The following is a 23,509-nucleotide window of genomic DNA, read 5'->3' on the forward strand; positions in this document are numbered from 1 at the left end:
ACATCAACAATACCAATGTAATAAACCCAAACAAGCTCACTCCACAAATTGAAACAATATGTATGCTGAATGTCTAACAATTTGTAGCTTGGAGAAATGAAGCTCAGATTTTGAAAATATAAGACACATATTTTACTACAAATCTTTGCAAAACATAATAAGACTTGAAAAATTTTGTAGAACGTTGTTTTTCACTTTTGAGATGTATTTATAAGGAATTGGGATAATGCAATATCTAGAAACTAATAACAACACAAAATCAACTTCAGCTTCTACTTCAAAAAATTTGATTGTTTGCACAATTAATGTGCAATGGGAAATGGAATTGCATGTAATTCAATTCATTTATAAATGGAACCTGAATATTATGCAGGCTATGTTGTCCAATGAAACAATAAACATGCCCAGCTGCAAATCCAAACCCCATGTGACTCGCAACAATCCTGATTATTCCCTTCAATCACCCATGTTAGGAAGATTACCAAAGTTCGTTCCCTTCAAACTAGACAAAGCTTTCAGGGTGAGCTGCGTGGGTGCCAAATCATGCACATGGCCTCCACAATATAAAATTCAGGCCCTTAGAAACTTAGCGCAGGCTAACCAATGTTAATGCAGACCTGTACAAACACTAACCACTGCCTTATAGGAGACAACAACCTCCTAGAGTGCAATCCGACTGTAATAATTCTAGCAAAACTATTACTCTACATTGATTAACTGATACCAAGAATGCCAAATTAAAACTTTTCAAGTCACTTATTATATGCATTCTTTATATAGACATAGAAACAAGAACAAGGAGATGCCACCATGTCATGGAGCCCATTTCAAACCTATTTCAATATTCTCAAACCTATGATCAATATCCTGCCACAATGGCAAGATCGATAAAATGGAATTACTTCTCATCATGAATCGGTTGGGATCAATTTTCTTATGCATTGATGATCTAATAAGGGCCGATAGTATGTCATGTCCCCAATTTTCGGAGGCAGTCTGATTAATTAATTTGATTAACTTGGTTGTCCAAAATAATGAATATTTTATGAGGACGACTAATTAATCATTTTAATTAAATAAATAAGTGATATTAAGTTAATTACTTATAAAGTTATCAAATAAATAAATATCAAAAGGTAACTTTATATTTAATTAATTTAATAAAGTGACTTGGATTATAAAAATATTTAATAAAGTCACTTAAGAGATAAAATCAGAAATGTTCTAGAAGTCTCTGGAGAAGGTGGAGAGAAAAGAATAAATAGGCACCCCGGGGCTCCATTCGGGGGAAGCAGTTGTTTATCTCTCTTGTTTTCAGATTGTGATTCAATCACAGGTGCATTGTGGAACCTAAGGTTTCTACAATTGTCACAGTTGGCCATTGAGAACGAAAACTCTCAATAGGTACGCAATTTTGAGGGTGTGAAATATCATCCAAATTATTGCAGATTGGAGGTGACAATACAGTCATTTCATCAGGGCAATAATCTGTGGCTTAAGGCCAAAGTTGTGGTTCTTGCAAGGATCAGTGAGAGTAGATTCAATTAACATCAAGCAAGGATTCGATTCAGATCATCAGGTCAGAGGGGTCGAATTTTGAAAGGAGATTACAAGCAGCGATACATCTCCAGCAAGCAGGTTTCGGGCCATCTGGTTCAGGCAACTCTTCTTTTCCGTCATTGTTTGGTACCAAAGAATATCGCAAGGGTGTTCCATGTAGCAATCTGAAGCATTCATTCTAGGGACACGATTCTGCAAATTCGATCATTTCAAAGGTTGGGGCGCTGTTTTGGAAGTCTGAAATTATATTTAAATCGCACCGGTCCGTACGACAGGTTAAGAGGAACATCCGGGCAGTGAAGGCACTTTAAAACAATACCAATTACATCGCCGATTTTTCATAAGAATCATAGGGCTATTCCTTATAGTTGGATTCGATTTAAATCAGATGGGCGCCGTTTGAAGGATAGAGATTACCGCACAAGGATAGACAGATTAGCAAGCGGGTCAGAAGACTAATCAAGATCGTCAGTATCCGTTACCCTTTGGGAGTTAAAATATTATCAGGAAGTCGCAAGAACATTCCGCAGGTTAAGAGATTAAATACGAGTTCTTCTAGATCCGGCGGAAATCGTGCAATGGGTATCGAAGGGTGAAGCGATTGTAAGTGCAGAAGAGCACGCAGAGGATATCGAAACAGGAGGCAGCAGATAATACAAACAACGAGCATTATAATCTGCGGATTTAACTCTCGATAGTACAGGTTGCGAATCACATTAAAATTTCGCATTTGATATCCAGCGGTAACGTTAATTGGAATGAGGGCAGTCGGAGCAGTGAAGGTCTAGCGGAATCCATTGGAGTGGTAAACCTTGTGGCTTTCTAAATGTCTGGTTCTACATTTATCCCTGCACCTGGAGTAATAGTAGAAAGACGTCAATCATAAGATCGAGATTTGTTGGCAAGATTACCATCAGAACGAATGCCATCATCTTAGAAGCTAATGTAATCTCAGGTTCTTATGACTGTTCCTATTGCCAAAAACTTATCAGGTTCCTTTCCTAGTTTGTTCAGTTGTAATCTTCAGACTCAATTACTATTCTGGATTGCCAATAAAATATAGTATTTGCAATTGAAAGGTCCGTAGGTATTAGACAATATTATTCTGAAACATTTGCAAAATGGTTCAAACATTATACTTGCCTGCATATATGGTTGTATGATTAGTGTTTGACGAATTGCTAAAGACAGCATGGGTTATCTCAAAAAAGGTCATTCTAGTAGTATTTGAGTTGATTGCTAATTGCTTGACGAAATGCCTAACCCTTGAAGTTTTAAGTTTGGGGTGTTAAAAGAAGCAATAATCCAGTTGGGGTTATTTCATAGTAAATCAAAACTTGGAAACAAAAGAAATCTCCCTTTTTAATTTATGCAAGATCAGTTCAAATTCCTATTTAACTTCAAATGCATTTATTTTATTATAATCAGTAACATCAAAACCCATTACTCCAAATCAAAACCAAGGAGAATCAATTTATATTCCATCAAAATAGAGTCTCTTAAAACAATGGCTTCCCTTTTTTAAATCGTCTAATGACATTAGCTAGCAAAGTCGACATCCAAAAACTATGTTAGACCAACGATATTAAACTGATTGCAAAACAAGTAAGTCATTTATAAAATGAAACCAAATCATGATGAGCATAATCAAACTGAAATATTATAATCATTCTATTCGAAAATCTCAATGAGTTCTTGGGAATCGATAGCTAGAGGAACCAATTGAATTTACATTTAATCCATCCTCTACTATTCTTCACAATCGATTTACAACCTCTTTATAACACACGACAAATGACTCTTTGATTTTCATAACTCTTTGAGTCCACATGACAGTTCATGTTATCAATTTCTAATAAATGTTTTTAGTGAAACATTGCAAAATTCTCTTTTTGCAATATTGCACAATTACATTTACAAACATTTTTAATTTGGGAACAAATTTAATACAAATAAGATTTTCCAAGTTGGGATGCCATTGCATCATACTCCCCACTTGAGATATTTCCATGTCCCATGGAGATGTATTGGAATGACCTGCAAGAAAACAAGCTACACTTTGTCTCTGTGTTTTCATCTTTGTCTTGATGCCACTGCCACTCTCACACTGTGGATCCAATTCTATCCAATCTTTCGTGACTCCTATCAATGGAGTTTACGTTGGCTGTTCCCCAGGTGCTATACCAATCCACAAGTCCACTCCAAGTGTTGCATCACACACAACTCTACCCCTCACCTAGGAGTTCTCTCTTGCCTCTCTCCCCACTTTGTTGGCGACACACTAGACCATCTCCTATGGCCGTGGATCATCTCCTATGATCATTTTGGTAGACCTCAATGTCCACCTCCTACAATGAGTGAATGTGCACCTGCAACCAAAAAAACTTCACTAACAAAATCAAATAACAAATCTCATTGAAGCTAGGTCCTGATGTGGATTGCCTCAGTCGACAATCTATTTACATGCTCAAGATCTTCCTTCTTTCATACGACTTTGATGCATGTACAGAGACAACATATTGAAATTTGCATATCTTACTCTGAATTTACTATCAGACATAAGACAGAGAAGAGGCAAAAACAATAACTTCATCTGTACAAAATCCCATTGGACTTAAATCAACTCTAGAATAAACCCATTGAAATACTAATACTCTATTGTTAATCTACATTCCAACACTATTCAATACTATTCAATATGCTACATAACGCAACTTTTGAAAAATGGAACCCAACTTGTTCATATTCAACTCATAACACTGTTTTACCCATTGATATGCATGGTCGATTAATATTCTTCCAATAGTTTGAAAACATTCAAACCCAAGATTTGCACAAGATTCTGACATAGCCAAAAATTTGCAATTCCTACTTCTTGGCAAAAATGATACCCAAAGTGAATACATCCAACCAATTCACATCCTCCTAAATAAAATTTAATCTTAGAAGTAGATGACCAATTCATTGAAACCAAATGAGACATATCATATTTTGTAATTATTGAAATGGCTTTGAACTTGGCTCCAAAATGACAAATATAAGAATTAGTTCAAATTCCCTTAATCTAAGCATTCATTCAATTGACTTTATGATTTGTAAACAATGATTATGAATTGCAGTTGGAATGTAATAAATCTAGCAAAACTATTACTCTACATTGATTAACCATTATCGAGAATGCCAAATTGAAACTTTCCAAGTCACTTTTAAATGCAGATTTTGCATCGACGTAGAAACAAGAACAAGGAAATGTCACCATGTCATGGAGCCCATTTCAAACCTATTTCAATATTTCAAACTTGTAATTGATATCCTACCACAGTAGCAAGACCGATAAAATGAAATTATTTCTCATCATGAATTGATTGGGATCGATTTTTTTATGCATCCACAATGTAATGTCCCCGTTTTGGCTGACATCGTTTTGCGTGCCGGATCAGTCGACCATGGACTCTCATAGATTGGTGGTTGTGATGAGAGAGTCATTCTAGCGGTTATTTGAGGATTGGATGGCTTATTATGCTCTTGGAGATATTATTCTATCATTACTTTTTATACGCGGCCTACATGTTATAATTTTAAGTTGAGATTGCACTTTTTATTTTATAAAATTATTTATTATAAAAGTGCATTATAATGGGATTTTATAATGGATGTTTCTAGAAGTTCTTAGTAACTTCTTAGGAAAGTAGATAAATAGAGGGCTTGGGCTCCCTTTTGGGGGGCACGGGATTTGATAACTCAACTACATCTTCTACGAGCATTTGTGGAGCTTGATAGTCTGCAAATATTCGGCATAATCCTTGAGAACGATACCTCTCAAGAGATTGCATAACTGAGGAAGTGAAAGACCTTCTAAAGGGTTGCACATTGGAAGTGGTACTCAGCCATTTCATGTTGGGCTTCATTGAGTATTCAGACTTGTTTGTGGGTTGACAATTTTTGGAGACTTGTGGTGAGGGTTTTGCATCATTTATCATTGGGGGGTTTGCAAGAGTGAATTAAATTGCCATCAACACAAATTGTTGCAGAATTGGGAAATTCGAAGGGCAGCTAGGAGCACATTTATGGTAATAAATACCTCATACCTAGTCCAAACATCATGCAACCAACCCACTGCATTGTCCTCCCTGAACCTAGGCGCTTCAATTTATACCAGATTCGGCACAGGTTTTGAAGACAAAAAAAAATTAATATAAAAATCGCCCCTGTTGGTACAGTAACGCCTGGCACAGCAGCAGGGTACGGACAGCTTTCTTGGGTGCAATATACAGTTCGGTTTTTGTCTACAGTGCTTGCATTGCAATTCCAAGTTCTTCTAATTTGATTGCATTTGCTAGATTATTGTCAAAGTTTGTAATAAGGGTTTGAATTTGTCAGTCATTGCTGTAACAGTTCATAGAAATCAGTCACTATCTACATTGCATATTTTAATTTGAGTCTATCATATGTGACAAACATTAATGTTCAATTCAAACCATAAAGTCTATTAGCATTGCATACTTATAGTAGCTTTTCGTGCCAAACAATTGCAAGTCTGAAAGTTGTTAGAATCTGGAAGTTCTAATTAGCAATTGTATTGAACACTTAAATATATTGGCACTGTTATTACATCAGTTTACTGTGGATTTGTTGCACAACAATTTCTTGAGTATGGAATTAAACCTTAACAGTACAAATCAGTTTGCTCGCCAAGTGTTTGACGGAATTTCCATAGTACATATTCAGTTTCATTCCTCAGCACTACAGATCAGATTGCATGCCAAGTGTTTGACAAAATTTCTTACTTCAGCATTGGTAGTTGTGAGTAGTCTTTTAGCAAGGGTCATTACACACAATCCACTAAGGGTCAATAATAATATCAGAACTTGGAAACAAAAGAAATCTCCCTTTTTTAATTTACACAGGATCAGCTCAAAATCCTATTTAAATTCAACTGTATTTATGTTATTTTAATTGGTAATATGAAAACCCAAAAATCCAAATCAGAATTGAGGAGAATCAATTTATTTTCCATCAAAACAATGGCTTCCCCTTTTTAATTCAGCTAATGACATTAGCTAGCATAGTCAACATCCAAAAACTATGTCAAAACAACCATATTAAGCTAACACCGAAAACAAGTCAGTCATCTATAAAACGAAAGCAAACATGATGAGCATAATCAAACTTGAATACTATAATCATTTTATTCCAAAATCTCAATGAGTTCTTGGCTAAGGATAACCAAAAGAACCAAAAAACATGTTAGTCATCTATAAAACGAAAACAAACATGATGAGCATAATCAAACTAGAACACTATAATCATTCTATTCCAAAATCTCAATGAGTTCTTGGCTAATGATAACCAGAGGAACCAATTGAACTTACATTTAATCCATCCTCTGCTATTCTTCACAATCAATTTATAGCCTCTTTATAACATATGATAAATGACTCTTCAAATTTCATGAATCTTTGAGTCTACATGACTATTCATGCTATCAACTTCTAATAATAAAAAATTTGCGCAACATTGCAAAATTTTCATTTTTCAATATTGGACAATCATATTTACAAACATTTTTAATTTGGGAACAATTTAATACAAAGAAGAATTTTCAAGTTGGGATGCCACTACATCAAGTGTATGGAAGAAGGTATTGGTCATTGGAGTGTTGAGGAATTTTTTGGCTTTAATTGTTATTAAAGCAAGCGTCTAGCTTTGATTTATTCATCTCTTGCTATTTTGCTTTTATGAATTTGGTGAAGGTTTTGAGGGTTTCATCGTTGAAAGCTAGGAGAGGGCTAATTCCTCCACATGGTTTGCACTTTGGAGCTAGTAAAGGATCCCATGAATTGCGCCCATAGCAACGAGAATCACTATGAAATTGCCTGAATCGCAGGTTGGTGATTCGATTCTTTGTTCCTGATTTTTTTGGCACCGGTGAATCGGTTTAGGGATTCATGCAATTCAAGCAAAAATTGCATGAATCACCTTTGTGAATCGCAAAAATTCGACTGCACAGGGAAAAAGTCATGTCAAATTTTAATAAAAACACATCTTTATTCAATGTTTTTTTGCCTTCTCTCTTTGTTTTAACCCTAAAGAACCATCTAATTGTTTATCATGAGTAGAAGAGAGGAAAAGTGTGAGAGAAAAAGAGAAAGCAAATACCACAGTTTTGCAACCAGCAAGAAGGAAGAGCACCAAAAAAGGATACGTTTATAGATACTAATAGACATACATTTATAGCTACTGATAGACATATGTTTCATGGCCCTTGATTCTTCATTTTACATACATTTATGATTTGATTTGATGTCTTATGGATCTTCATCCTACATACATTCTATGATTTGACTCATCATGATCCTATGATTTCTATTTACTTCAGCTACAATTTACATTTTACGTGTAACATAATTATGTATGTGATGGATTTGTCATTTATGTTCCATGTTTATGTATGTTAGCTTCTATTTGATGATGTTATAGTGTGTTTTAAGTTATATTCAATAAAGGGTGCATGAAATAAGTTTTAAATTGTTAAAATCTCTAAATTTCAAGGGTTTTTTGAACTTGCCGAGTTGATTCCAATTCATGGCCGATTCACGCTTCGATTTGGTCTTGTCGATTCCGATCCAATTTTGATTCTTATTACTTTGATTGTGCCTGAGATCTGAATTAAACTTGTAATCAAATTGGTGCTGTTATATACCAATTTGATTAAAATTAATCTACATTTTGGAAGTTGAGAAAGAAGGGTTTGTGAAGAATTCACTGCTGCAAATTTAGGAAGTGTGGATCTGGCTGTTAGGCATTGAACTGTGCATTTATTTCTGCAATCAACATCACTTCCTTCGGTCTTCTCTATTACTACATTGGGTTTGTTTATACCTACATTTAGCATTTGGGAGTAGTTTTGAAACAGCCAAGACACCTTATTTGGTGTCACATTATATACCAGCAATTGGAGGCTTGGTTTGCAATTATTTGAATGTGGCATGAAAAATCTACTACAACAGCTGCATCTAAATCAACACCAAAGTATCATCCAGGTTCTTTAAATAATCAAGTTTATTGCATATAAGTGAGCCCTGTTAATACTTGTTATTGATCATTTGCAAAATGAATTTAGTGTGCAAGTTAGATTGCATGCCAAATGTTTGTAAAAATGTATATTGTCTATAGATGCATGTTTGACATGTAAAAGTCATATTTATGCATTCAAACGGTTAAAGAGGATTGCACTTGTGTACCAATTCTTTACCTAAATTTCTTAATAATCATTTGCAAGGATTAACACTTCATTTAAATTCAATTCAAGCAAGCAAATACAATCTGAAATAAACAACAGTGGGATAAAGGTTTCATACAAAGTGTTTGACAAAATGTCAAACATCTAAAAAGTGAAGAAAATTTGATGTTTGTCAAATTTAGAACCAGTTGGGTGTTTTACAACTTTGCACCTTCACGTATGCCCCAATATGCCTGAATACATACCTCAACATACCTAGACTCTTTGGTACATACCTAGGGCATACCTAGGCATACCCGCAGGCCAACTTGTAAGTAGGCACACGATATGGATACGGGATGCCTTAAGGGCATACCCATTAACTAAGCAATCAAATTGTTGTAGGTGTGTCCTTTTCTTAGTTTCCAGTTCTTGACTATTAAAGGGAGAAGGTCCTTTCAAAACCTCAATTCTATCTTTAGTTAAAAAATGATTAACTTATTGTCTCTAAGCATACTATTTTTTATGGAAAGATTGTTATTTTAAGTTGGTGCAGAAGCACCTATTCATTAGATGTTTCAGGGATAAAATCATATTTTAAATTGTCTTTAATATGGTTTTAATGTTATTTAAGGAGCTAAATACCATTTAGAGTTCATTCAAATTATTTTGTAAGGTTATAAAAGCCATTAAAATCATAGTGATCTATGAGGTCTTGAAAAAAGTTTAGTATGGTAAAACCACTCAAATATATCAAAATAGAGTGGAAATAGTTTAATTGGACTCTTAAATTCATATTTATCATATTTCAAGGGTTTTAGAAAAGTTTGAAGTCATTTGGATAATTATTGTAAAAGTTGTTCAAAAGTTGCCAAAATTGTAATGACAACTTTTACAACTTGGTGACAACTTTTTAAAAGTTGGTTTAAAGAAGTTAATGGGTAGTTGTAGCTTGATTGGAGAGTTTAATGTGATTCCAAATTATATATATTTGGTCTCCAAAATATGAAATTGTAAGTTGGAGAAAGGATTTGGAATGGAAGAAAACTTATTTTGATGTTGTATATTTCAGTTTTCTGGTTATTTTTTCTTGCAATTTCTCTGATGTTTTGGTTGGTGCGAACTCATTGTGAATGATACAGACCTGAACCTTATATTTTCGAAAAGGTATATGAGTTAGTTTTCATTTAGTTTTGCTTTGGCTTATTTTCATTATATTTGGAAGAAGTTATTTCTATTTTGGTGAAGACTAGTCAGATTCTGTCATAGTATGAACAACATTGAGAAAATTGCAATAACTTTTATTTCCTTGCTTGGATTTGGCTATAACTTGGAGAAAATGTTGGAAACTGACTATTATTGAATCTCACAAAAAGGATTGGTTTCATTCTTCCATTTATAGAAGTTATTAATGATTGATTAAGGGTTTTCAATTCTGCCTGAGTTGAGAAATTATTCTTAAAAGATGCAACGTTCTTGCATTCATTTCAATGGTTGGAAAAGATTATAAATGTGAATCCATACATATAATTTTAGAGTTTTGTGAAAGGCTCATAAAGCATACTTTTGTTGTGCTCTCTGCATCATAAGTTACCAAATTTTCAAATCACACTCATTTTTTTTCTCATCATTGCAATGATGGGATATTGGGTACTATCCATTGTTCGGACCACACACATATTTTCCTCATTATCCCAACTATGGATTATTGCATGTGGTCTGAAATATTGATGCAAAGTAAAATTCTATTTTGCATCAACATTTTGATCAATAATATTTTTCTCATCTTAATGATACATCCCCAACTTTGATCCAAAACTTCCATGCAAAATAAAAATGCCCTATCTTTTTTCCATAAACATACTGTGCTCACAAATATGGGCTCTGGTCTTTTATCATTCTCAAGTGAAAACATCAGCTTATTAAGCGTGCTAATGGCTTACCAAGACAAATCCAATTAGAAAAATATTAACTCCATAGCATAACTTAAAAAACATGCATTGCCATTAAGATATCTCAAGAATATGTGCATGTGAATAGAAAAAAATGAAAAATATTATCTATTAATGCAATGAAGGGAACAGAAGTAGCCCTTGTACCATCTAGATCTTAATCAGTAACATGACCTTGATTAAAATTACTGTTCAAGAAAATGGTGCTAGGCACAAATAATTATGCTTCCATGGGGCAAACAGAAAATTCAGGAAAAGGAAACAAGCTTACCCAGTAACTGTAGCTCCCCAAGAAACTATGTTATAAATTGTTTTGCTGCCATCCCATAACTTTTGGAGTTTTCCTTTATTTTTTGGAACGGAGAAAATCTTCTCCAAAGCTGGACATGTAGCAAATAAATAACGCCAAAAGAAACATAGTTCAATAAACCATGCTAATCTTTGTTTCATGAAAATAAAAGCACACTTTCCAGCATCATATGTACTTTCTCATAAGTTTGAAAATTAGAAAATGCTTTTAGGTGTCATATGTATACACTAAGAAGGTAGGATAGTACCTTTCCGAAGTTGTTCTGGAGTCATTTCCTACCGAAAATTCCATGGAAAGAAAAAGAAAACCATCAGACTCTATTCATTTAGTGACATATTATGACATCACAAAGTACATTTTCTGCAATAAAAGATTTTCCACTAAAAACTTGTTAGAGAGAGAAATTTAGTTGCAGACATGAAAAATTGAAAATATTTATAATCTTTTCCAATTACTGGGTGCTAATTACTGGAACATTCAGCCTAAAAAATAAGGTTTGAACCACTTCCTCACGATACAAAATTCTCTCTTTATTAAAATCTAATAATTGCTATTGGTGATGAGAATGCATGTTATTTACATCAACTCCTATTTATACTCCTCTTTTGGGCGTATTGCTGGGTGCAATATATCAAGATTCAAAACCAATAATCATTATTGCTTATGAGAATGTATGCCATGTGTCATCTCTCAGTTATATTCCTCTTTTGGGTTTATCACCAGGTGCTAATTACTGCTCCTTCAGCATAAAATTAAGATTTAAATCACTTATGCAGAATGCCAAACATAAATCTCTTTGTTAACAAGTAAATATCTTAACCAATACTCATTATTGCTTATGAGAATCTCCGTCATCTTTGATTGCATAAAATCCATGGATTTGCTTTCTAGTATAAACAAAATGATGAAACAACAACTAAAGGTAGAGCATAATTTGATATTATTCAAGAAATCTAAAAGAGTATAACAATAAAAATAGCAGCTCTCACTTTCCCTATTGCCTCCTCCATCCTTCCAATAAGGGGTAAAATAGCAAAGACAGTGAATGACACAAGATAAATTTGTTAACTCACATATCGTAAAAGTTTATCTTCTGCATTTTTTTTGCAGGATGGTATCTTTAAGTTCAACATACTGAATGATCATTTGTATGGTTGTATCTTCAATGGTTTCTGCAGGACTGTTGACGGCAACACATACTTAAGTTGATTGTGATCAAATACTTTTAAAATACGTGAATGACCATGGATTGCTCTATGTACGAACTCAATGTTTGCAAAGACAAAATAAAATGTTGGAGATTGTTCTATGCATATGCTGGGTCAGGTTTGCAAGACAAGTGTTATTGAATTCAAACAATACTTATAGAATTGGGTGTATGAATTCCTTAATGGCGCAATAAAATACTGTTGAAGGATTTCAGTTCAATGCGGTTGGAGAAGTTGTCTGTTATGAAGTTGTTGACAGTTGTTCCAAACTGTTGTGCTTTATTTGAAAGTAACTTTGAGAAGATATTTTTGAAGGCTAACAAGATGACTAGCGAAGAATTCAAACACATTGGAACTTCGTCAGGGAAGAATGAATGGACAAAAGAAATTATTTATGGAGTATCAAAATAATGGATGGATTCAACGAAAAGGTAATAGGAAAACAATGGAACCTCAATTGGTTCCCCCTTTCACTTGGAAAGTTACGACAAGTTTCTATGTTTGGATTAGATTGACAAAATGGGATTATATGATTACCTTGACACAGGAATCATGAGTCAAAGGTACTGCTAACTAATTGCATGGTTGGGGCGACAATAGGGTTAGCAGATGAATATGTGGAATGAAAGGGGAATACACCGATCGGCATAATCAATCGACTCTGTCAATTTAACACGGCCCACTATGTCAATTTGATCCAGCTATGACACTCACTAGAGACTCTCAACTCATAGGAAAGAAAGTCATCTAACTAAGCTGTTTCAAAGCACGTGGATATGAGAGATTTATTGTCTAAAATAATATCAATTACATTAACTTTATATCAGGCAATGGTATTGACAACGAAATTAAGATATAAATATGACTTTGAGTCATGTGTAAAAAATGGTAGTGAAGCAGATGCCAGAAGAAACTAATAAGACCTTCACATACATGTAGAAAGGACTCACATCGTGAAGGATATCATTAGATATTTGCTCCAAAATAATGAAATAAGTATTTATTATTATTATATCTTCATATTGTCGTTATTCTTGTTGACAACCTTTTATTTGTATGGCACTGTCTATGCAGCAATGAATTTGCACCTGATTTGACAAATTGTTTGATTTTTATAATTAATTTTAAAATTTCAATACAATTGTTTTTTAATTTTTAATTTATTTAATAAATAGAGAAAGGTGTGTTTTTTGTCGCTGCATAGCCATTTCGTATTTGTATTTCCATATGCACTATTAGAGTTATTTGCCTTGATCTTTTCTTCTCTAGGGATGCTCTTGTAGGAAAACGGAGATTGATATCAGATTTAGAGGGAATCTGACACTTCGTTAGAGGCAACTTTGGAAAGAGAGGGAGCAGATAGAGGATATGGTTCAACCAACTTTTGATGATTTTGGTTGTATTGATTCAAAGGGAGTAGACAATGTTGAGATAGATTCTCCAATGATCAAAAAACTATAACAGTTAGAGGACTATAAATCATGAACATTATTTCATGACTATTTGGGCCCTGTGTATATCATGAGGAAGTGACAACTTCCAAATGATTATCACTTGTATTTGTTAAAGTTATTGAAAGGTGACGATCTTACAATAAGCTAATCTTCTATTACAATGGATATCTTATGATGGCTAAGCAGACCATGATAGATTATATCTTACATAGTGCATTAAGTTCCTTAAAAAGACCATGAATGTTCATATGGTACATATTATTAAGGATACGTGTGCATATACCTTATGAACATTTTGAGTATTTGGTAAATACCATGCTTCTTAATGTTTATAAGGCCATTACTTAGAGTACTTGGTGAATATCATATGACTTGATGTTCAGGAGGCCATTACTCAAAGTATTAGGTGAATATCATGCATCTTAACATTCAGGAGGCCATTACTCAGAGTACTTGGTGAATGTCACGTGACTTAACATTCAGGAGGCCATTACTCTTAATATCATTTTTCAGAGTACTTGACAAATGTCATGTGACTGGACATTCAAAAGGCCATTTTTCTTGATATCACAAGATGATATCTAAGTAGTGGATATCTTCTAATCAAAGATATTCTTAAAACTTGTCATTCCTGATTTTACATTGAGCTAATATTATATCTTGTGTTTAACCTCCCTAGCTAAGAGGGAGTGCATGTTTGGTAGCTTCAATCGGATAAATCTACGAGACAATACTATTGTATATATATATATATATGAGAGATAATTTGTATATATATTCATTATATATGAGATATAAATTTATATATATCTAAGTATTATTATGTTAAAGAAATTAATATAATAAGACTAAAGAAATACTATATATGTGTCATTATATTAATTAAAAGAGCATATGTTAATGAATAGACATGTCCCATGAAGGGACATGTTTCTCCATGTCTCATGCACAACATAAATAAGAGAGACATTGCTCCCTTTGAAAAAGAACATACTATACAGGCAGTGCTAATACATTTGCAACTATCTTAAGCCTCAACAATAGGAAAAATTAACAAATTAAATGATGATGCCTATTTAGCTCTAATATTGATGATGCGAACGCTGAAGATGACAAAATAAATCAATAAAAAAAAAGATACCTACGTAAGCATCTGAAAAATCCTGTCATCTGACTCTGATACTTGTGTCTGAACAATCCCGTGGCATCTAGCAATTTTTGTCCAAAAAATTGACACAAAAAGCCATAAAATAATTTATTTTTTAGACACTTTAATAAACACGAAAAGCCCTATAAATCGTTTGTCATGGTATGTTGACTTTTCTAGTAATTTTTACTGATTTGCATCGTGATATTATCGGAATTTTTTGTTGAAAATGCAACACACAAAATTGAAAAACTCACTAACGATTTTTTCAGTGATTATATCTTTTCTCAATTTTCTACATAATATATTGCACTACACGCAATATTATCATGATTTTCCAACCATGATTTGGACTTCTCAATATACATTACAAAAGATATTTGATGTTTCATTTCAAAGAATTTCAATAAATTTTATCGTCATTTTTTTCCATTTCTGATTCTTTATCCTTGCTCTTGCAGACTTAGTAGTAACACTGTAATAAAATCAGTATCACCAGAAAATGGTGGGTGGTAGAGGTAGGGATGAATTTTAAACACATGGGACACCAGGAGAAAAAAGAGATGTGAAAAATAACCATTGTCCTAAGTCAATGAGTGGGGGCATAACTTGACTAAAATATCACATTGGAAGGATAAATGGCTATGATATCACACCATGTGATGGCTGTCCTGAAGAGTCTACCAAGGAGGCTATAACAACCTTTAATACATGAGAAAATGAAGATAGCAAAAAAGAGGACAGAAAATGCCATGACTACCCCAATGGAAGATTTTAGTCCTACAGTGTTGCAAACAAGTGCAGAGGCTTCTTCTTCCATTGGGCCACGGATATGAGGATTGTCATCTGACAATACGAGAAACCATATTTCAAACTTTTAGGTTCCACATAACACTCTTGGTGCTCAACCTGGATTGAAAGACATTACATAAAACAAAGATATGCATGAGGAGACAAGGTTGGCAGTTTCAAGATTTTGGTTCTACAATTATATTCCCTTCAATGCTTTATGTAGTCCATATTGGGATCAAGTGGTTACTTCGATTTCTATGTTTGGTAAACGGTTCAAGCCCCAACTCGTTATGAGGTGAGTGGGCCTTTGTTAGAGGATGAGGTAAAAACCATTCATCAACTTGTGAAAGAGCAAAGAAAAATTTGGGAACATAGCGGCTGCATTATTATATTTGATGGGTGGACAAATGGTAGGAATAGGATTCTCATCAACTTTGTAGTTGCTTCAAGGGGATACTTGGTATTCTAAAATTGGTTGATGCCTCTGATCAAGTGAAGAATGCAAAAACTTTGTACAATATGTTGGATGAGGTGGTAGTAGAAGTGGGAGTTGCTAATGTCATCCAACTTGTGACTAATAATGCAACTACATATGTGGCAATCGATAGACTTTTGAAGGAGAGGCATCCCACATTATTTTGGAGCCCTTGTGTTGCCCATTATCTTGACTTGCTCCTTGAGGACACAGGGAGACAAAGTTGGGTGGAGAAGGTGGTTGAAGATGGAAGGAATATTCCTAAGTACATCTACAATCACACATGGGTCCTGAGTCTTAAGAGAAAGCACATTGGTGGGAAGGATCTTTTGTGAGTAGGGGTCACATGCTTTGCTACTAATTTTCTCAACTTGCAAAGCTAATTGGAAACAATGAAAGACCTTAGGCATATGTTTTTGAGTAAGAAATGGTTAGAGAGTCCTTATGCCAAGAAGCCTAAAGAAGAATATGTTGTGAAGGTTGTGTATGATACTAGATTTGACAAGATAATGGAGGAGATCATCAATGTAAGTTTTCAAAATTTGATTGATGATTTAATATTTAATTTTGAAATATCGCAATTCACTGATAGATAGGGCCAAAGAGGCCATTCAACACTTATATAGGTCAAATGAGACCAAATATAGACCCATATGGAACATAATCAATTGTAGGTGGAATTAAATCCACCACATATTCATGCAGCTAAATACTATTTGAACCCCAAGTTATATTTATCTGACACTTTTTGAGAAGATGCAGAAGTTCGAATTGGCCAGGTCACATGTATTCTGAGATTTGTTATTGATTTGGACCTTCAAGACCTCGCACTTGATGAGTTACAGAGCTACAAGAGGGGAAAAGGGCCATTGTTTTCTTCTCTTGATTGTAAATGTAGGAGCTACACCTTGCAGCCAAGTAAAAAAGTACACATGTTTTGTTTTATTATATCATTTATTTCGCTTATTAATTTATTAGAATCTTGACCACATTATAACTGGTTTTTTTATCCTTGTAGATTTGTGGTGGAAAGATTATGGTGCCACAACACCTAATCTTCAAAAGATTTCCATTTGAATATTATCACAGCCCTGCAATGCTTTTCGTTGTGAGCAAAATTGGAGTACTTTTGAGAACATACATGCAAAGCAGCGCAATAGGTTGACTCAAAAGCACCTAAGTGACTTGGTTTATGTGTGGTACAACCTTCGATTGCACGAAAAAAGGGTGCAAGTGAAGGCTTGATATAAAGCACTTGACTTGGATGACATGGATTCGTATGCAACAAGTTCGTTAGCTCCTCCTGATGGTTATGATGTGGATGTGCATGGAGATCCTTTTTTGATCGATGAGAAGCTAGCTGAGTTTGAGATGGAGACAGAGGATTGGGATGTAGAAGTGGCAACGCATGAGGAGGAATGTGAGCATAGTTAGGCACCTGTGGAGGCACCTACTGAAGGACCTATTGAGGATGTTGCAACAACTTCAGCAACACCCACCCAACAATAGCGATCTCTTTCCAGTTTTACTTGTTAGCTCCTCCTAATGGTTATGATGTGGATGTGCATGGAGATCCCTTTTTGATTGATGAGAAGCTAGTTGAGTTTGAGATGGAAGCAAACGATTGGGATGCAGAAGTGGTAGCACGTGAGGAGGAGGAATGTGAGCGTAGTCAGGCACCTACTGAAGGACCTATTGAGGATGTTGCAACTACTTCAACAACACCCACCCAAAAATAGTGATCTCTTTTGAGCTTTACTTGTAGATGCCATTTATGATTTCTACTTATAGTTTTGATCGACATTGAAACTTAATATGTATTCAAAATTTGTAGTTTGTGGAGTTTGATATCATATGTAAATAAATATGAAAACACACACACACACACACATATATATATATGAAAATTTATATAGAGGATATTCTAATTCAAATAATGATATTTAATAATTTGATATTATGTTATTTGTAAGATATCAATATAATTTCTTATTGATATATGTAATTGATTAAAACTTCCACAGTGCTCATCTCTATATGAATGGCTACATTTGCTAGTGTAGGGTTTGAGATGGTTTCTATATCAAAGGCTAGATGGAATCTCATAATGTCAGTGCAACAGGTTAGTGCAGTCCTCATATGAATGACTACTAGTGACAATCTTAGAGCTTAGTATAACCTCCTCTGAATGGCTAGATAAGTGATAAATGGAATATGCCAATAGTGGCATGTTGTGATGGTTAAGTTGTTGTGTTGTTATCCTTGCCATCAAGGTTCAAATCTCATAAATCCCTCTTTAAAAAAAAAAAAAAAGTGATAAATGGAATATCATAATGTCAATACAGGAGGTTAGTGCGATTCTCGTATGAAATGCTATCATGCCAATGTGAGAGATCAGTACAACACTGTATGAATGGGTAGATGAGAATTAAATAATGGCCAAAATATTCTGATGATCTCAAAATATGTATATGTAATTGGTTTTAGATAGAAGATGTCCCATCCAAGAAGAAACTTAAAGGGTGTACTCTTGAGAAGATGGTGAATAACTAAAAGTTACAAAACTTGATCTTGAGACGTCTTTAAGGTTGGGGTTATGATAGAGGGTAGAATAATATATTTAGACTTATTATTGTTCAAATGATGACATTTGTTTTACAGGCATTACTTGTCCCAAGATAAACCTAATAGAGGGGACATTACACTACTCTCTTTCTCACCCACTAGAACTAAGTGTTTGTTGAAAGGTAAAAGAGAATTCCAATTAGTGACCTTCCCATAAGATGGATTTGTTTCAACCTTTATTATGTCATCTCTCATGTGTGATTCTTGTGATGATGTTAGGTCAACCTCATAATACTCATGGATCTATGTGCTTAACTCATTGGTGATACATGATGACTTAATAGCATTTCTTCCTTGTACTAGTGGTGTTTGATGATCATTTCCTGCATTATATTTCCTTGAGTTTTCAATTTCTCTTTCTCCTTTAGTTGTAATTATCCAAGGAACTTGATCGGTGGCATTGCCGAGCACAGGGATAGGCTGGTTTCCACACAAACTTTCAGACCATGGACCATATTCAAACTTTGCAAACTGTCATTAAGGAGGCTCCACACTGCTCTACGAAATTCTAATCCTGCTTTGTAGACTTCCGCAAAGCTTTTGACTCTATTCCACAAATAGCCCTCTTCTAGCGGGTTAGGGACATTGGGGTTTCAGAGACTTTCTTGACGGCTATCATGAGGCTTTACGAGTGTGTTGAAGGTAGGTACAAGACCTCATGTCATGTCCCCATTTTGGAGGCAATTTGATTTAATTAATTTAATTAATTAGGTTGTCCAAAATAATGAATATTTTATGAGGATGACTAATTAATTATTTTAATTAAATAAATAAGTGGTATTAAGTTAATTATTTATAAAGTTATCAAATAAATAAATATTAAAAGGTAACTTTATATTTAATTAATTTAATAAAGTGACTTGAATTATAAAATATTTTTTATAAAGTCACTTAATAGATAAAATAAAATAATGTTCTAGAAGTTTTTGGAGAAAGTGGAGAAAAAGAATAGATAGGCACTCCGGGCTTCATTCTAATCATCCAGTTGTTTATTTCTCTCTTGACATCAAATTGTGATTCAGTCACATAGTCTATTGTGGAGCCAAGTGGTTTCAGATAGTCAGTTGATCTTTGGGAACGAAAACTCCCTTGGATTTGCATAACTGAGGAAGTGAAATATCTTCTGAAGGGTTGCACAGTTGGAGGTGATACTTCAGTCACTTCAGCTAGGGCATCATTGAGCCTAAGGCCATTTTCAGCATTTCAGCATTTCAGGAGGCAATTTTAGCGGGGCCAAAATTATTGGAGGTCATTTCTAGCAGGTCTAAAATTATAGGAAGCCATTATAAAGCAGGCTGAAAAAGCAGTCCGAAAAAAGCAAGCCAAAAAAGCAGAACCGAAAAAGTAGGCCAAAAAAGCAGTCCGAAAAAGAAGCTCCGAAAAAAGCAATTAAAAAAAAAAAGCAGTTCGAAAAAGCGGATCCGAAAAAGCAATTTAAAAAAGCAGATCTGAAAAAAGCAGTTCGAAAAAGAAAAAGGAAAAAAGCAAATCCGGAAAAATCTAGTGGAAAAAGCAGATCGGGAAAAAGCAAAGCAGAAGGGGCAGCATTGTAGAAAATTATTACAGCCATCTACAATCAGGTTCTTCACTTCTCATTTGGCATATTTACTGAGAAATGTAAGCTTTCAGTTGAGTACAAAATATAGCTTCAGCACTTCACTATTTTCATATTGTGCTTGTCTTTGTTTGCCATTTGGCATTATTGGTATCAAAGGAAGGCTAGGATTTTGCAATTGAAAGAGCATTGTAATTTTGAGACTATCTATATTGCAAACCTAGAGTTTGATGATCAGCTTATTAGTTTGCATGCCAATTGTTTGACAAAATGTCAATTGGCTGTAAGTTCTCTTTTTGGCATAAATAATGTTATAATTTTGCATACTAAGTGTTTATATTAATGACACTTGGTTGTAAGTGCATTAATGCCATCTTAGGTTGCATCCAAAGTATTTGTCATAATCACTAGTTGCTGTAGCTGCATATTGCAAGTAGTTAAGTCTCATATTTGTATTGAATATTGTCAAAATTAGTTGCACATTCATGTTAGGTCATTGTTTAGACAATCTGGAAGTTTTTTTGTAAGCATTCTCTTTGATGCAAATCAAAACAAGAGTCATTGCAGCAATCTGAAAAGTTATATCAGTCATATGACCCCTTGTATGCAAAGTGTTTGACAAAATTCTTCGAGCCTTCAATCAACATTTTAAGGTCGGATTTGAGCAAGGTCATTACAGTGGTATCAGAGCTTGCTTGCAAAGTGTTTAACGAAATGTCAAACAACTGAAGTATGAAGATTTTTGGTGTTTGAAGAAGTTATAACCTGTTGGGGTTATTACACCTCACAAGGTTTCATGGACCCTATTCTGAGCACCATTGGGGTGAAGTAGGGTTTCCTTCTCCCCCCATTCTTTTCAACATCTACATTGACAAGCTTGATGCCTTCCTCTAGGACTTCTCACTCCTTGGGGATGGCTTCTACATATACAAAGTCTTAATCTCTACTTTAATATTTGTGAAGGATGTGGTTCATTTGGCTTCTGAATTGCAGGGACTCCAGTGGCTCATTGATGTGTTGGCCTCCTCTTGTGACTTGCAGAAGCTAGTTGTAAACTTGGGCAAGACTCGGGTGATGGTCTTCAACTACCTAAAGACCTCACATCTCCACTTTTACTTTCAAGGTGAGGAAATTTGGATCACATCCTCCTATACTTATCTGGGAGTTCAATTCTCTAGGCCCCATTTTGGCATGAGACATACCATACACCCTAGGATTAATGAGGGTCTCAATTCCCTGGCTATGCTTGAGAAACAATGCTTCAGACATCACTTGCAAGATACTACGACCAAGATATTACTTTTGGACTCCTTAGCTAGATCGACTACATTGTATGGCTCTATTGTGTGAGGCCCCTCCCTCTTGGGGTCTGATTGGGCTTCGTTCAAGAGTGTCCAGACCATCCTCCTCCGCACATTATCAAATGTCATCATTCCACTCCTCGCAGTATCATCTTGGCTAAGTTTGGGGCTCATCTTTTCAATCTTGGGACCATCTTTGATTTGGTTTGGTTTCTTCAGCGGCTTCTATAATATCCCTTCCCCAAATTGACTGATTTTAGCTCAAGGAATATTGTCAAACATTTGTATGCTACCTTTCTCTTTTCTGATTTTTTTTTGTGTTTTAGTTTGTTTGATATAGTTTGAATGATGCTAAGAAATTTAGAATGTTCGCAAATGATATTACAATGCTTCTTACAATGAACTAATATGCAAGTGTAGTTCTTTTTGGTATTTTTTCAATGCATATATACGGAAACTAGATATGGAATGCATACCTATAGCTAGTTGATATTTTGACAAACAATTGGCATACAACTATTATGCTGATCATATATGCTATTTGATGGACATTTTGTTAAACAAATGGTATGCAACATATATCTCCTTTACTGAATTCATTCCCATATACAATGTTGCTATGAGTTTGTCAAGACAAATGGGCTTACGATAATGACTACAGTAATGCCAAAATTTGATTCTGAAATATCACTTACAACAACAAAATTATATGCCTAAAATTACAATGCTAACTACTAATATTTGCAAGAGGAGCCTGATAATAGTGATGCCCAAGGATGGAGATGAAAGTTGCAATCGGAATCAAGCATAAATACTGTACTGCGACACTGTTCAGGCATATTGTAGCAGCCAACAATAAATGTATTCTCCAATTAAGCACAAATAGAATTACTACATTCTGTGTCCCCTTGAAATAGGTAATATCAAAACCATATGCCTATAATTTATTTACCGATTTCTGTTGCCTGTCATTAAAATCTCACTGCCCCAGGAAATGTTTCAAGCTATTGTGGTTGTTTTTTATGCTGAATTTGCTATGAGTTTGTCAATGTTTCAATTAAGCACAAATAGAATTACTACATTCTGTGTCCCCTTGAAATAGGTAATATCAAAACCATATGCCTATAATTTATTTACCGATTTCTGTTGCCTGTCATTAAAATCTCACTGCCCCAGGAAATGTTTCAAGCTATTGTGGTTGTTTTTTATGCTGAATTTGCTATGAGTTTGTCATTAAAATCTCCTTTACTGAATTCATTCCCATATACAATGTTGCTATGAGTTTGTCAAGACAAATGGGCTTACGATAATGACAGAGTTGCAATCAGAATCAAGCATAAATACTGTACTGCGACACTGTTCAGGCATATTGTAGCAGCCAACAATAAATGTATTCTCCAATTAAGCACAAATAGAATTACTACATTCTGTGTCCCCTTGAAATAGGTAATATCAAAACCATATGCCTATAATTTATTTACCGATTTCTGTTGCCTGTCATTAAAATCTCACTGCCCCAGGAAATGTTTCAAGCTATTGTGGTTGTTTTTTATGCTGAATTTGCTATGAGTTTGTCATTAAAATCTCCTTTACTGAATTCATTCCCATATACAATGTTGCTATGAGTTTGTCAAGACAAATGGGCTTACGATAATGACTACAGTAATGCCAAAATTTGATTCTGAAATATCACTTACAACAACAAAATTATATGCCTAAAATTACAATGCTAACTACTAATATTTGCAAGAGGAGCCTGATAATAGTGATGCCCAAGGATGGAGATGAAAGTTGCAATCGGAATCAAGCATAAATACTGTACTGCGACACTGTTCAGGCATATTGTAGCAGCCAACAATAAATGTATTCTCCAATTAAGCACAAATAGAATTACTACATTCTGTGTCC

At 34.5% G+C, this 23,509-nt stretch overlaps 1 protein-coding gene across 1 annotated transcript in view; it reads right to left on the minus strand.

Moving 5' to 3' along the window:
* Positions 1-23,509, minus strand: part of LOC149566065 (uncharacterized) — a 159,074-nt gene that overhangs the window by 45,376 nt on the left and 90,189 nt on the right. The window contains exons 6-7 of the mRNA XM_089819499.1: positions 11,292-11,319; positions 11,006-11,114 (exon numbers count right to left, since the gene is read on the minus strand). Of these exons, the coding sequence (XP_089675625.1) occupies positions 11,006-11,114; positions 11,292-11,319 (137 nt within the window). The remainder of the gene's footprint in view (positions 1-11,005; positions 11,115-11,291; positions 11,320-23,509) is intronic.

This window comes from Cupressus sempervirens, chromosome 3 (genome assembly GCF_028749045.1).
Source record: "Cupressus sempervirens isolate cs-2001-9-10 chromosome 3, ASM2874904v1, whole genome shotgun sequence".
NCBI lineage: Eukaryota > Viridiplantae > Streptophyta > Pinopsida > Cupressales > Cupressaceae > Cupressus > Cupressus sempervirens.